This window comes from Tiliqua scincoides, chromosome 5 (genome assembly GCF_035046505.1).
Source record: "Tiliqua scincoides isolate rTilSci1 chromosome 5, rTilSci1.hap2, whole genome shotgun sequence".
NCBI lineage: Eukaryota > Metazoa > Chordata > Lepidosauria > Squamata > Scincidae > Tiliqua > Tiliqua scincoides.
Genome location: NC_089825.1, coordinates 117,708,302 through 117,724,583, shown reverse-complemented (window position 1 = coordinate 117,724,583; position 16,282 = coordinate 117,708,302). Strand labels below are relative to the sequence as shown.

At 47.3% G+C, this 16,282-nt stretch overlaps 1 protein-coding gene across 1 annotated transcript; it reads left to right on the top strand.

Annotated features, from left to right (window-relative positions):
• The first annotated feature begins 1,752 nt into the window (after positions 1–1,752).
• LOC136653428 (serine protease 27-like) lies at positions 1,753–13,253 on the top strand. Its single transcript, XM_066630327.1, has 6 exons — positions 1,753–1,807; positions 7,174–7,200; positions 10,432–10,594; positions 11,414–11,685; positions 12,181–12,350; positions 12,963–13,253. The coding sequence occupies exons 1-6, from the start codon at positions 1,753–1,755 to the stop codon at positions 13,251–13,253; spliced, it is 978 nt and encodes a 325-aa protein (XP_066486424.1).
• Positions 13,254–16,282: the final 3,029 nt, after the last annotated feature.

The following is a 16,282-nucleotide window of genomic DNA, read 5'->3' as shown; positions in this document are numbered from 1 at the left end:
AGATATTGTTCCAGAATTTCCTGTACAAATACACGTCCTCATCCTTCTTCCCTCCCTTCCTCTTCTAGAGAAGGGCCTAGATCAGCCTCTCACTGTTAACAGCATTTTTATTTAAGTATTTTATTTATAGACAATAATCAGGATGCAAGAAGTATTCCAATCAATCCAATAATCCAATCACATTTATTCCTTCTTTATGCTTTATGATTATGCTTTAATGATATTTCTCTCTTGTCTAAGGCTTACTCACGTCTACACATTTACCTGAGAGTAAGACCATCAGACACAGTGGGACTTAATTCTGAGTAAACATGTATGTGATTAGAGTTTTTTGGTTTGCTTGTTTGTGTGTATTTTAAAAACCCATCACTCTTGTTTCATGTGCATATATGCTTTAATCATTAATTGGATTTTTAGAATTTAGAATCAGCACTTTTTGTTTTGTTTCTTTCCCCCTTTTCTTTGCTCTAAGCACCATTTTATGGTGATAAGTGTTTTTCTTCTTGTTCATGTTTTCAGAATTTTTTAAAAAAGCCCTGCATGTTAAATAACAAAGAATGTTGCTTGTTCTGTTCTGGCCTAATGTTTGCATCAAGTTACAGCACGAACTGTAACTTAGCTGTAAGGAGGTTGTGACCAGAAACTGAAGCCAGAAGGCTCTGCAAGAGAGGGGTGGGTGAGTGGTGATGTCTTGCAAAGCACAAATGTAAAGGCGGTCCAGTCATATAGATAAAAAGAGTCCATTTAGGTGGGTGGGTGTGTCCCATTCCCACATTGTATTGGGGCAGCACCAAGGATTGTGCCAGGTGACGCATGGATTGTGAGTCTGTGTCCATGGCTGGGCCATCCCGTAAATTCCCCAGTACCAGTCAGTGGCTGCAGATTCCCCCCCACCCCACATTTGTTGATAAGGATAGTGGGAGGAGCTGCCACCCACAGCTACTGGCACTGATCGCTGGCAAGCTTGGGTGGGTGGGGGAACAGTGTAGGGCTTTGCTCCCAGTGCCTCCAGCAACCTGATGCTTGCACTGAGCATACACAAAAACCTAACAAAGGGTGATTGTCTTCCACGGTGCTGGCCTTCTACCGCCGGCCGCTCCTGCTCTTTCATCAGCTCAAGTCTGATCACCTCAAACCTGCAGCCGGATCCCATTCTGGAATCTTCCTCATGCCAAATTTCGCTGAAAGGCTGAAATGTTGCCTGCTTCTGTCTTCTGAATGCAACCATTTTTGGGGTCCGATTTGCATGGACAGGCCGATTTGGCCAGCAGAAACGCCAGGATGGTGCCGCTGGCCCAGGATGGGATAGATCCTGTCTGAAGATACACAGGTGAATTGACGTGGTCTGGTCGTTGGACAGCAATACGTGGGCAGAATGGGGGCTATGAACAGGGAAGAACTGCTTGACAAGTGCTGCATTGGTCTATTCAGGCAAAATGAATGTTGGTTTCCCCCCTTGGGGCTGGATCTCCTTTCTCAGAATCTGGAGTTGCCGAAACTCCGACTGCTGTCTCAGCAAAGTCTAGCCAGGCGAGGATAGGGCAAAAGGCCAGTAGGGTGTCGCTACCTGGAGGGACAGAAAAGCTCAGGGTGGGCAGACAGGTTGGGTCACATTCTCCCTAGAGGCTGGCAGGAACAGGCTGTGTGTTCACAGAAGCACACTCCTTCTGTTTGTCACAGAAGCAACCCTGGAGGGCTGCAGGCTTGTGCCTGCCCTGCAGCCTGGGAAGTGACGCAGGGGCCCTCTGCAACATGAGAACCCCTCTCTTCCTCTTCCTTTGCCTCTCCATACTTCCTCTGAGCCAGGGTAAGTCACTGGGGATGCTGCGGGGAATCAGGAAGCCTGTCTGTTTGGAGCAGAGCAGTGAGGTCGATGGTTCTGGGGAGCGGTGCCTGGAAACCTGGATTCCTTGGGAAGAGACTGGGGTCACCCTAGGGGAGTTCCTAAATTTGATTCTTAGGTTCAAGAGGGGAAAGAGAAGTGCCTAGTGGTTGGATTCTCCCCCTGGCTTCTCACCTCTGTTGAAACACAAGCAACTTTATAGAGCTGTATATTTCCTACCCAGGGTCATGGGTCTGTAAAAGCGTGTGTCAAGTATTTGGGAGAATGATGATTAATCATTTGAAGTGTGAGGTTAAGTGGCTAAAATAAGGAGGGTAGGAAGCCAGGGCACCTTGGTTAGTGTAATGGGAGCAGGGTAGGTTTACTAAGCTGTTTCATGCGGAAGAGATATATATCCTTTTCCTGCCCTTTCGTACTTGTGATGTCAGTGAGGATGAAGAGGGCGAAAAGGCAGTTTTCTCTACTCTTTAAATATATGTTGCTTTATGGTTTCTCAGCTGTATCAGGGAGTATAAGTATGGGCCTTGGAGTCCACCTGTAGTTTTCTAAACCCAGGAGAAGGTGTTAGGACCAAGGTGAGGGGTAGGGTACCTGGGTACTCCCCTAAGGTCCCAAATGGGAATTGTTCCTAGGATCTAGGATTGCTGATTTGGCATGTGTAACTGAAATGATTATTCACCAGTTACTCTATGAAAGATGCATCAATCTTAAATAAGCTGGGTTTGATGAGGTGTTTATTTATTGGTCCATCCATTGTGGCCTTTATCATGCCAAAATGTCCCAAAATGAGTGGCGGCTTGGGATGAGGAACAGAAAATACCTCAACCAACAATGGGTCTCCTTGAATCTGCACCAATCTTTAGCTGGCACAAGTCTGAAGGAGATGAAGGGAGCATGTAGGCTGGCACTGAAGAGGATAGCATCCGGCACAATTCACCTGCATCAGGTGTCACCCCACCTCTGATACACCTCCCCCCACGTCCACCTTGAACCCTGAGCTGGGCTTCATTGGAGAACTGAAAGGCAACTGAAAGCCCAGCCAGCTGAATTGCTTATTGACTTCTTGACATATACAAATAAAACACGTTCCATTTTGCAGCAGCTAGACTTTGGCTCAGTGCTAAACTTCAACAATAGCAGAATTTGGTTCAAAGTCTGTAGTTCCATCAAATGGGAATATTGTTCCAAAAAAATGCAGGCAATTTTCAGTTGCCTTTACAGATTCCTGTAAAGGGACAAGCATGCATTCCATGCAATTCCATGCAATTCTAATATCCTAACAGCAACCAGAACTCTTGGGTTTTCTGGAAGCAGAGTGGAACAGTGTGTGGGAATGGGAATTCTATGGATCTCTCCCCCCTTGCCATGTGATGCAAAAGATTCTGTTAAAATTTCTCTCAGCTAGAGATGGATTCTGATTGTGATTCCTGGAGATTCCAGGTCAAAGAGAGAGGCTGAGGATTGACACCCTTGGCCTCTCCCACATTGGCCCAGTTCCTGCAAGAAATGGCCAAGAAGAGCTGGCTTCCTTGCTTGATGCTGATTATCACCAATCCCTGTCCCACTGTGTGATTGGGCAAGGCAGTGTGGCACAGGTTATACTGCTTAGTTCAGTAGATGATCAAGCCACTTGGATAGCGGCCCAACAACCAGGAATCTTCGGGAAGGAGTGAATGTGCTTGATTAAACTAGTGCGGCAGCAAATACATTTAATTAAAAATAAAATGTTTAAAATCAAAAGGCATTGTAGGCCTTCTGGATGAGAGTCTAACTGTTAGACCTTGACACCTGGCAGTGCAGAGTCCAGGATTTCAGGATTTCAAGGCACTTTAAGTGGCCCTCCCTTCCTTGTAAGAGGTGAGGCATGAATACTGAGAATGTTCTGATGAAAGGTCCTGGGCTCCTCTTGTGGCCTTGGCAAATGCTCAGTCTTGCCGTCCCACAAGCCTGCCTGCCTGGGCACTAGAGCTGGGAGTGTTTGTGAGAATCGGGAATTAGGAGCAAAAGAGTGACTCAAGGATACAGACACTTAGAACGAAGGACAAGGGTGCCTCAGGGCATACGTTCAGCCCAAGAACAGAACCAGAACTAAACTTCATCATCATCATCATCATCATCATCATCATCATCATCATCAAGGGTATTTACATACTGCCTTTCAACAAAAAACTTCACAAAGTGGTTTACAGAGAAACTCAAATAACTAAATGGCTCCTTGTCCCAAAAGGGCTCACAATCTAAAAAGATGCAGAACACCAGCAAACTGCCACAAACTGCCACTGTTTTGGGTTGAAGAGGAACAGTTACTCTCCCCCTGCTAAGTATGAAAGGAGCACCACTTGAACAAAAAGTACCTCTTTGCCCAGTTAACAGGGAGGGGTCAACATAACTGTTGGCATTTTTTCCCCTTACATGTTTTCATCTGTTTACTTCCTCCTTGGTTTTTGTTTATACTGCACTATCCCGTGGTTCCCCAGCTTCATCTTTGATGTCACTGCTTCATTTATTGACCCAGGTGTCCTGGACAGTGAAACTGAGTGTCTCTCAACTGGAACGCTGGACAATGCAGTTCTTTGAACTTTGCAGCAAATCTGCAAATTGCCATGCCCGAGGCATAGTCCAATAAACATCAAGGAAACTATTTAGTTTCCTGGTGATGCTCTGATGATACTTTTGTAAGGATGGGGGTAGAGCAGGCCTGAGACCAGCCTGCAAGACTTGTCCTACCATGAAGTTGGGTGGAATGTAGGCCTTGCAGCCCTTCAGGAGTGGGCTGAAATCTCCAGGAACCAAAATCCACTTCCAGGTGACAATAGAGAGCAAGCTGGGAGATTTAAACAGGGGCTCTAGGGATGTCTAGTGTTACCTCCTGTTGGGAATGCACATCTCTAGGAAAAGTTTCCATCAGAGTTGGCAGCTCTAGTGAAATGAGTTCCGTCAGGTGACAGGTTGGGAACCAGTTCTCAGAGGTGGCCAATAGCTCATCCAGTATTTGTCCCAATGATGCTGGTTACTGGAGTTTCGGGGGCAAAGCTCTGCACTGTGCCCCCATGATGCCGTACCACGAGATGGCACATGAAGTGATACAACTGCCACTGGTACTAAGAAGGGAAGAGTGGAGTGCAATTTGAAAACTTGCAAATTTGCATATTTGAAGGGGGAAAAAAAGCTGTTTCAATTTGGGGAGCAACATTCCTGGGCCTGCCCTTCCAGGATGTCTCAAGATCTGCCGCCTTGCATGTGAACTACCAGTACATACGCTCTTGCAGGTCTTCCTTTGGCTGAGATCCAGCTCTGGGTCTCTATCCGAAGTGATGGATTAAGTCTGATTTAGGGCTGTTTGAGCCATTGTATCCAGGCTCTGGAACAATCTTCTCCAGGAAGTGTGTCTGGCCCCTCTCTCCTTTCCTTCCCACAACTCATGAAGGCCTTTACATTTCGGAAGGCGATCGGGGGTAGGCTGTATGAAACTAGACGGAAATTTGGTGCTGCTGCTGTGGTCTTTCTCTTTTAGCTGGCTTTATTATTGTTCTTGTGCCATCTGCATGCAAGGGATGAACATTAATATAATAAGGGGACAGGTCTCTGCCCTGAGGTGCTCACAATGTACAAACTGGCAGAAAAGAGACAACAGAGGGAGATAAGGGCAATAGAGGCAGGGTAAACGGGGGACAAGTGTATTTTAGTTACACATCCTTAAGCTTTGCTACAGTTGACTTTATACTGGAGATTTTCCAACTCTTGGCTATGTTATCTTGTATTGTGTGTGCACGTGTGATTTTATTGTCTATTTTAAATGTCTATTTATTATTTATTTTTTATAAATGTCTATTTTAATGTCTATTTATTACTTTGAGTGATTGCTTTGCAACAGAGGTGGAATGTAAATCTTTAAAAAAAAGAAAAGAAAAGAAAAAAAGAGATCTCTTTGCAGTGGCGTTGCTAGGGGTGTAGGGGGTGCGGAACACACCGGGTGACAGGCACGGGGGGTGACACGCACGAGGGTGGCATGCTAAAATCGTGGTCGTTAGGAGTAACCCCATCATATTATATACTGTTGGATGTGGAATTTTGAGCAGAATGCAATGCAAAAAACCAGAGTGAAATATCTCCTTTTAATCAAAAGTTATGGCCAAAAAACCGGAGAACAAAAAATGCATGAAGCCCTATGGAAAGTGAAACAGCTGTGTCACACGTTTACTTGTGAGTAGGCACTTGCCTTAGTCCGTCGGAAAGGGCAGGCTGAGAGGAATCTAATGACACCAGAATGGTTCTGATCCAATAAATGCAGCCCCCAAAAACACCTGAGAAGGAAGCAGATGAATGTATTGAGCCCTATGGAAAGCAAAACTAAGCCTCACAGTCAAGTTTACTCGCAAATAAGCAAACGTGCCTTGGCTGGTGGTCAGGCCAGGCAAAGGGGAATGTGAAGCCACCAGAATGGTCCTGGTCTGATGGAACTGGAGCTCAATAAATGATCCAGAATGCAGCCTCCCCCCACCACCACTAAAAAGGATCAAAACAGAGGCTTCAGCTGATGTGAACCTTTTTGAGACCTGCACAGCCAGGTGGATCCTGATAGTGATCTGGTTTAAACAGAAGTTCTTAAATTGAACTGGGCACTGGGTGGGGCTGAAAATCTTACTGGTTTTTGGGGGGGGGGGGTGTTATTTCAGGCAGGCTACAGAGGAAATTCACTTGGTGAACCAAGGCTGGCTTCGGCTTATTTAATTATTCATTTTACTTTAATTATTTATCCTTATTTATTTTAATTTGCCTGATGATGTCACTTCCACCATGACATCACTTCTGGTGGGTCCTGGACAGATTGTCATTCTAAAAAGTGGGTCCCAGTGCTAAAAGTTTGAGAACTGCTGCAATAAGGTGTTAGTAAGTTGATACCCTGGAGGGGTGTGTGTGACACCACTAGTGACCAAAATCACAGTTTGGAGGAATAATACCAGCATGTTATATATCAATCAATGCGTAATTTCATGCAGAATGTGTTCTATCTTTGTTCTATCAAAAGGTACAGCCAAAAAACCAGTGGGGGTGGGGTGTTGCCCCGCCCACGGAATGGTGGGGTGACACACTGGCATCTCACACCGGGTGACGCGAACCCTAGTGACGCCACTGTCTCTTTGTAGTTAAAAAAGGGCTGTGTTTCTGGATATAGCCAGTCAAAGAGTGCGTGTGAAGGTCCATCTGGCCTTCCATATGTGCTAAAGCAAAACATGGTATCTCTGCAATGGAATTTTGTGGTGTCTGAGTTAAAAATGGTGAACAATAAAAACACATTTCCTGTTTCTTCTGTCTCTGCTCTTTTCTAGGAGGTGCACAAAATGGCATTCAGACAGGTAAGTGATTTGTCATGGAACAGGAGGGAGGGTGGTTCTCTCAATGAAACCCCCCATCCCTGGGATTGTAGTAGCAATGATGTAAGCCTCCTGTCTATGTGAATGGTCACAGCTGTGCAACTCGTAAAGGTGCAGCCGCCCCCCCAAAAAATCAGCCTCACCCTAAGACTGAGGCATGTGCGTGTTAATCTTAAACTTGTTTTAAACATCCAGTGTTGCATAGTGGTTAGGATGTCAAGCTAGAAGCTGGTTTGGATGGTACTCTGACTGACTGATTGGTTCCATGTAATATAGGGGGAGTGCGCTGAGTTGCATCACTAGGGGATTATGGGGGGGGGGTGCAGATTGTACTAGGTGACACCAGGGAAGGGGAGCGGGAAATGTCAGCTGGCCTTGTAAAAAGTGTAAGATGGAGGCAGGGCCAACTGGGAGGCCAGGTCTACTGGGCAGGTAGACCTGGGCTCCACATTGGGAAGCCTGGTAGATCTAGGCTCTGGAGCTTCTTCTGCTGCAGATGTTGGCAGTAAGGGATGTGGATAAGGGAACTTGGCCATGAGTATGGCTGCCATGCCTGTGGCCGAGGGGAAGCCTCAATCTGCCCCTCACATGGGTAAACCTTGGCCCATTGATGAATTGAAAAGCCAGGTGTACCCAGTGACACCCTGTTCCACCCCTTCCTGTCCTGTTCTGCCTGCTCTTGTTGCTGCCCTCTTCCCACCTCATTTCACCCCCTTCCCTCTGCACTGGGTGACACTAACCCTAATGATGCCACTGTGTGTACTGTCTTCACGGCAGAAGACCTCGGGCAGATACCGCTGCCCGAACGGCCCCTCCTAACCGAGGAGTTAAGTCAGATAGAGGTTAAAAGAGAAGATGTTTCAGACCTCATTGATAAATTAAAGATCAATAAGTCACCGGGCCCTGATGGCATCCACCCAAGGGTTATTAAGGAATTGAAGAATGAAGTTGCAGATCTCTTGACTAAGGTATGCAACTTGTCCCTCAAAACGGCCACGGTGCCAGTAGATTGGAGGATAGCAAATGTCACGCCTATTTTTAAAAAGGGAAAGAGGGGGGACCCGGGAAACTATAGGCCGGTCAGCCTAACATCCATACCGGGTAAGATGATGGAATGCCTCATCAAAGATAGGATCTCAAAACACATAGACGAACAGGCCTTGCTGAGGGAGAGTCAGCATGGCTTCTGTAAGGGTAAGTCTTGCCTCACAAACCTTATAGAATTCTTTGAAAAGGTCAACAGGCATGTGGATGCGGGAGAACCCGTGGACATTATATATCTGGACTTTCAGAAGGTGTTTGACACGGTCCCTCACCAAAGGCTACTGAAAAAACTCCACAGTCAGGGAATTAGAGGACAGGTCCTCTCGTGGATTGAGAACTGGTTGGAGGCCAGGAAGCAGAGAGTGGGTGTCAATGGGCAATTTTCACAATGGAGAGAGGTGAAAAGCGGTGTGCCCCAAGGATCTGTCCTGGGACCGGTGCTTTTCAACCTCTTCATAAATGACCTGGAGACAGGGTTGAGCAGTGAAGTGGCTAAGTTTGCAGATGACACCAAACTTTTCCGAGTGGTAAAGACCAGAAGTGATTGTGAGGAGCTCCAGAAGGATCTCTCCAGACTGGCAGAATGGGCAGCAAAATGGCAGATGCGCTTCAATGTCAGTAAGTGTAAAGTCATGCACATTGGGGCAAAAAATCAAAACTTTAGATATAGGCTGATGGGTTCTGAGCTGTCTGTGACAGATCAGGAGAGAGATATTGGGGTGGTGGTGGACAGGTCGATGAAAGTGTCGACCCAATGTGCGGCGGCAGTGAAGAAGGCCAATTCTATGCTTGGGATCATTAGGAAGGGTATTGAGAACAAAACGGCTAGTATTATAATGCCGTTGTACAAATCGATGGTAAGGCCACACCTGGAGTACTGTGTCCAGTTCTGGTCGCCGCATCTCAAAAAAGACATAGTGGAAATGGAAAAGGTGCAAAAGAGAGCGACTAAGATGATTACGGGGCTGGGGCACCTTCCCTATGAGGAAAGGCTACGGCGTTTGGGCCTCTTCAGCCTAGAAAAGAGATGCCTGAGGGGGGACATGATTGAGACATACAAAATTATGCAGGGGATGGACAGAGTGGATAGGGAGATGCTCTTTACACTCTCACATAACACCAGAACCAGGGGACATCCACTAAAATTGAGTGTTGGGCGGGTTAGGACAGACAAAAGAAAATATTTCTTTACTCAGCGTGTGGTCGGTCTGTGGAACTCCTTGCCACAGGATGTGGTGATGGCGTCTAGCCTGGACGCCTTTAAAAGGGGATTGGACAAGTTTCTGGAGGAAAAATCCATTATGGGGTACAAGCCATGATGTGTATGCGCAACCTCCTGATTTTAGGAATGGGTTAAGTCAGAATGCCAGATGTAGGGGAGGGCATCAGGATGAGGTCTCTTGTTATCTGGTGTGCTCCCTGGGGCATTTGGTGGGCCGCTGTGAGATACAGGAAGCTGGACTAGATGGGCCTATGGCCTGATCCAGTGGGGCTGTTCTTATGTTCTTATGTTCTTATGACGCATGCCAACACCAGCTGTCCCCGTCCTTTGGGGAGATGTTGAGTCATTTTCCATCATTGTGCTGGGAACTGGTTTGCCTGAACTGCAGAAGCAGTGGTGTCACATCTAGCAGGTCAGCAGTGGAGCCGAATGGACCAAGGAGGTGGAGCTAAATAGCAATACCTTGTGGAACCACACTGCAAAATTATTAGGAGTGGAGAAGACGCATATGGATGGGCTCTAGGAACCAGGGCAGCCCATCCACGACATTGACTGGTGGCTTTCGGCAGCTGATTGATGGGGTGCCCACCTCCACCTGCCCACTCACCCACCCCTGCTTCTCCTCCTCAGAGGCTGCCTAGTCCACCACTCACCTCTCCTCCACACCGGCCCTCTCTTTCTTTTTCAATCTGGGAAGCAGGAGAAGCAAAAGCTGGCACATCACCAGGAAAGGGTAGCATTTGGCACACCCCCTTTGCTGCTAGGAAGCCTTGGGCCAGCCCTGCTAGTGACAAAGTCTTTCCCTTTGTTTCTGCCCTTAATTCTAAGAGTTTACATGCGTACCTGGACACTTTGAGAAGGAGGCCAAAAACTAGAAACATGAGACCATATTTTTAGCAAACTTCTTTTCCTCTCTCTCTCTCTCTCTCTCTCTCATATTCCAACAGTGTGTGGCCAGGTGGTGGCCAAAAACCGTATTGTGGGGGGAGAAGATGCCTCTCGGGGGGCTTGGCCGTGGCAAGCCAGCCTCCAGTATGACAGAAAGCACACCTGTGGTGCGACCCTCATCAATGCTGAGTGGGTGCTGACAGCGGCCCATTGCTTCCCTCGGTGAGTGGAAACAGAACCTCAGTCACTGATGCCAATCTACTGGTCCAGCACTCTCATGTTTCTTTGCAATGATATTAATGTACATTGTAAAGCATAATGGCTGCCACAGTGCAACAAATATGGTGGACAATGCTGTGTCTTCTTGTCAAGTGACAGGAGGACAATTGGCAGCCAGGACAGAGGTAGTGGCTGTGATTGTGAGCCCTTGGAGCTCAGGAGGGATGATGGTTTGGGATGGTAAGGAGACTGTTGGCATAGCTTGATTGATAATTTTAGGGGTGCCCAAACCCCGGCCCTGGGGTCACTTGTGGCCCTCGAGGACTCCCAATCCGGCCCTCAGGGAGCCCCCAGTCTCCAATGAGCCTCTGGCCCTCTGGAGACTTGCTGGAGCCCACACTGGCCTGATGCAACTGCTCTCAGCATGACAGCCAAATGTTTGACCTCTTGCATGAGCTGTGAGACGAGGGCTCCCTCCACTTCTTGCTGTTTCACATCTGTGATGCAGCAGCGGCAGCAAAGGAAAGGCTGGCCTTGCTTTGTGCAAGGCCTTTGTAGGCCTTGAGCTATTACAAGACCTTCATTCATTCATATAAAGTTCCATCTCTAATATATTCATTTATGCAAATTTATTCAAATTTGAAATGTAAATTAATTCTTTTTTTTTCCCTGGCCCTCGACACAGTGTCAGAGAGATGATGTGGCCCTCCTGCCAAAAAGTTTGGACACCACTGGATAATTTGAATAAATACTACACAATATGTCCCTGTTTGCCCCTCAACTCCCCCAGAAATCCTGACTCTTGGTGCTTTCTACCAACAGGTATACAGAACACTCTCGTTACCTAGTAAACCTGGGGAACTTCCAGCTCTTGAACTCAGACCCCAATGCTGTGTGGTCAAAATTGTCCCAGGTGATTGTGCACAGTGGCTATGACGGCGATGGGACCAGTGGGGATATAGCTTTAGCCCGCCTGGAGCATCCTGTCCGCTTCACCCAAAGCATCCTTCCGGCCTGTCTCCCAGATGCTCAGGTCCAGTTTCCAAATGGCACCTTGTGCTGGGTGACAGGATGGGGAGCCCCACAGTATGGAGGTGAGGAGGCATTGTGAAGTGCGGTGGGGAGACATAAGACCAGTAAATGCGATTGTGATACTTGGGGGGAACAGGAAGGGAACTGAGGCTAGAGAAGGCATCTGGATAGGCTCAGAAGGAAGTACATCAAAATGGGGAAAAGAAGTATTAATTAAGTGCAGGCCTAATTGTTAAGCATGACTTGAAGTGCCATTAGAGGCAGGTCATTAATTGGGAGGAGCTTAGAAGGGGTGGGGCTTTAAGGAGGGAGTGGGAGGTATTTAGGCATGACTAAACTCAAGAGGAAAGGTGAAATTAGTGGAAAGAAATATGACATTTTTTGGCTGTTTTGTTAGGTGATGTGCAGGGCCAGGGGTGGGGTAAGAACAAATGGATGTAGCCATTTTTAAGGTGGGAGGGAGATAATTTGCAACCTGTCCCACAGTGGTGTGAAACTTATTGCTTGTTTTCTCGTTCTCACTTTCTCTTCTCTACCATCGTTCTTTTGCTCACCAGCGACCCTTGCGGCTCCCAAGACGCTACAACAGATCCAGCTGCCCTTGATTGGCACATTGGCCTGTGATGCCATGTACCATATTGGCACAAATATCAAAGCCAGTGCCCGAGAGATCCAGGATGACATGATCTGTGCTGGCTATGCCAAGGGAGAGAAAGATGCCTGTTTGGTAAGAGAGGACGCTGGCTTGGGACTGTAGCGAGGATGCCAAGGATTCTGTGCTAAGATACGAGAGTATTTGCTTGGTGGGGTTTGGCGGCACGTTAGCAGATGCAGGGGGCAATCTGACAGGTAAAATTCTGGAAGGCCCAATCCCATATGTACTGAGCGGACGGCATGCTGCACATGTTTAGCAGCAGCTTGGGAAAAAGTATCTGTATACTGGGCTGGCCCAAAGGGCTGGCACCTGATGCCTGTGGTGGTATGTCAAATGCTACCCCCTATCCGATGGTGTGGCAACCTCTGCCCCTCCCGCTCTCCAGTGTTCTAGCTCAGCACTCTCCTCCTCTCCACATTTCCTCTTTGTCCCCCTCTTCCTTTTCCACTCCAGAGAGTGGAAAGAGAAGGGGAAGCAGTGAAGGCAAGGAGGCAGGCAGAGACAACTTGCCCATATACCGCCTGAAGCAGCTACTTCAGCTGGCCTCATGGAAGGGCCGGCCCTGTAAGCTGTAATAGGTAATCTCTAGCTATAAAAGGAGGTAGGAGAGAGTCCACCAAGAAGGGTATGTTTGGATTGAGGGGCACAATCTTGGGCAATCATTTCCTCTTTCTCTCCACTTAGGGTGACTCCGGGGGCCCCCTGGTCTGCCAGGAGGATGGCGCCTGGTTTGTGGCAGGCATTGTGAGCTGGGGTGACATGTGTGCGATCCCGAACCGCCCAGGGGTCTACACGCGCGTTGGCTTTTACGAGGACTGGATAAAGACAAATCTTCCCAGCGTTCAGTTTGGCCTTGTGAACGTCACTTATTACCGAGTCGCTGAGCCAACATTCGACTCCAGTCCGGACTCCAAAGATGTCCATTGCCTGCTTCTCCTCACCGTCTCCTACCTCAGCTGGACCCTTCTGATGTAGGACTGAACAGTGTTCTCATGTTTTCCATGCCCAAGTGAATGGTTTTGATGTGGCCCCTACTCCGTAAAACCAGAACTTTCTTGAAAATACATTACCTTGGTGACATATCAGGAGTACGATTGTTCCTAGTGGATAGATTTTGGAAAGCTCTAGAGAGTTCAGTGTTTTGTAAACACCAATAATATGGGACTTTATGGACTTGTGAAAAGTGAAGGGGAGAGATGATCCACAGGTGAGGGAGCAGGACTTCTTCACTTTGCACATGAGCTGTCTATCTCTTCTCTCCCCCCCCCCCTCACCCCAAATGCTGGATTCTCCCTTACTTTGGAACAGGGGTTCTCACATTCTGCCCCAAAGGTGCTACTTATGTAAACTAGTGAATATATGCAAATTTGTACTCTCTGTGCTGACCAAATAAGTTCTGTTCAGACTTTTTCTGTTTGTCTTTGTTGCCACTGCGCTGATCAGTGTTCCCTCTAAGTTGCATGGCTGGAGAGCCATGCACAATTTCCCTCTCGGTGTTCAGTAGCTTGGCAATGACATCACCACTGAGTGCTCCAGAGCCACACCTGTACAGCCACAGTAGGGCTCTGCACACCTGTGGGGGAGGGGGGGGGAGAAGGAACACTGACCGGTGTGTTTCTTTCTGAATTTAAAAATGGTGTCGTTGGGAAGGTGAGGGGGCAGACCCACATTACCTCTCAGTTCTGGGATCCAAGAACTAGCCAGCTTTGCTGGCCTACCCCTTGTCTCTCACTTTGGCTTAAGCCAGGTTCACGCTTGCGATAGAATAAGATGGTAGAGGTGGCAGAATGTCAAATCTCAACTAGCTGAAGAAAGCTCTGCCATTTAACAGAGCGCCAAAGCAGAACATGGTGGCTGCTGGCCTAAGCCATCTTGACAATGTGCTAAATGCTGCCCCTGTCCTTACCAGGTGATGTGCCAATCTCTGCTCCTCCCAATGGAGGCACATAGGAGGGGGCAAGGCTGCCAATCGGCTGCCTGAGGCAACTGCCTCAGTTGGCCTCATGGATCAACTAGGCCTGCTAGTTACAATTGGGGCTTCCTGCCTTTGGCACCATTTTGTTGGAAGAGCACATGCCTTGTATGCTGGGAAAAATCCTCGTCTAAGACCCTTGCATTGCATGCAGACCTCCAATCCCCAATTCCTCTAGGCAGGTCTGGGAAAGCCCAGCCTGAAAATGTGAAGAACTCTGCCTGTCAGTGTTGACCATTATTCAGCCAGAAAGACCCTTGGGCGGACTCCTTTTGGCTGCTGCTTATGTTGCTGGATGTTTTGCCCAGCACATTGCTGAGTGTCACAGAGGCATGTTACCTCCCTCCCTGAAATGTGCACAAGGATTCTGGGGAGGGGGCTGATTGTTGCTGGTAGGGTACTGGAGAGACACTGGTAGTTAAGAACCCGTGACATTGTCAGTTCTTAGCACATTTTTTTTTCTCCAGCTGCAAATACAAGGGGAATTTCTGGTGTGGGTGTGGATGTAGCTAGCTGTCATGTCTATAAAGGAAAGTGAGAGTGTGGTGTGGAACCATTAATGAGACATCTGTGCATTGTATGTTTAACCTCCATACTACAGAAGTTTTTTTTTATTTTTTTATTTTTTGCACTACAAATAACCTGTTGGCTCTGTCACTGTAACGGGCCTGCCTTCTCCTGATAAGTCCTGGAAATTGTAAGTTAATGAGGCTGCTGAAAGATGCTTGCCAGCCAACTGAGCCATAGGGCCAAATGAGTAGGGTTGTCAGATACAAACCCTGTAGCTTTAAAAACCCTTTCATGTTGAGCTGCGCATGCCAGAGCTGAAGAGCCATGGTTTTCTTATAGAAAAGTCCCTTTTCTATAAGATGGTTAAAGGTATAGGCACTCTCCCACTTTGTATTGGGTGATCCTACAAATGAGTCATGGGCCATGACTCATGCTTCAGACAAGCCTGAGGACAGGGAGGGCAGAGAGGCAAAATCCCCAGGGTCGGGGTTTCCAAGAGCTCTGAATCATGACAAAACAAACTACACAGTACGAAATAAATTTATTACAATATAAATTTGGGTACTTCAATCTCAGCCTAACCAGGGCAGCATTTCCACTAGTTTTAATTCACTTTCAGTGCACCTCTATTACCCCAGTGCATTTTGGAGACTATAGTAGCTTTAATAGCTCTCGGATTCCTTAACAAACTACATGTAAACCATGTTGTTTAAACAAACAAGGCAATCATCCAATTCTGTTAGATGTTTTCTTTTAGTTTCAATCTTACTCATGCTAAAACTTATTTTAATAATGTAGTAACTTTAGGTTTGTAGGAACATTTAGGAAGAGGGGGGGCAGTTAGGTATCTTGCCCCAGGTCCAATACCAGCTCTCAGTGGTCCTGGGCACAGAAGGCATGAGAATAATCTCCTTTTCAATATGAAAAAAGCCGGTGGCAAAAGCCAGTGGAGGAGAGTGGTTTGCTTAATCCTTTCTCATCCTACTGGTTTGTCCACAGAAAATCACTCCCCCCCCCCCACTTTTCTTTCCATTAGAGAAGAGGATAATCTGTGTTCCCTAGATGAGAGATGCAAGGAGAGATCTTCCCTTCCCCTTCTTCCATTTGAAGCCATGTCCTAATCAAAACAAGAACAGCAACATTGTTGGCATTGTTGGCATGACTGTCCTTTCAGATAAGAGCCAGGTGAGGTCAAAGGAGGGACCCTTGCTCCATCCAGTGTTCCAAGGAATTTATTGCAAGGGCAGGAAAGAGGCAGATCAGGATGTGGGAGCCAAGGGGTGCCATGACGCAAGCACATGGGTGACCTTTTGGGGCAGATGGGCTGGCAAAAATGAAGGGGTTACAAAAATCCATCTGTCCTAGTCACGTACAAACAATAAATAAGATCACAGATATATACATGGCGCAAGGTGGTTGATAACAGCAAATCTCAAATCAATATCTAGAACAATCTTATGGCAACAAGAACATTTATGGCAGCAGAAGTAGGGCTTTGTGGGGAGGAGAAGCTGCCACCGTT

Excerpts from the sequence above, each read along its gene's own strand:
- LOC136653428 (XM_066630327.1), top strand. The coding sequence starts at position 1,753 with ATGAGAACCCCTCTCTTCCTCTTCCTTTGCCTCTCCATACTTCCTCTG. Across the intron at positions 7,201-10,431 it reads ACAAAATGGCATTCAGACAG|TGTGTGGCCAGGTGGTGGCC; the intron begins GTAAGTGATTTG and ends ATATTCCAACAG. Across the intron at positions 10,595-11,413 it reads GCGGCCCATTGCTTCCCTCG|GTATACAGAACACTCTCGTT; the intron begins GTGAGTGGAAAC and ends TTCTACCAACAG.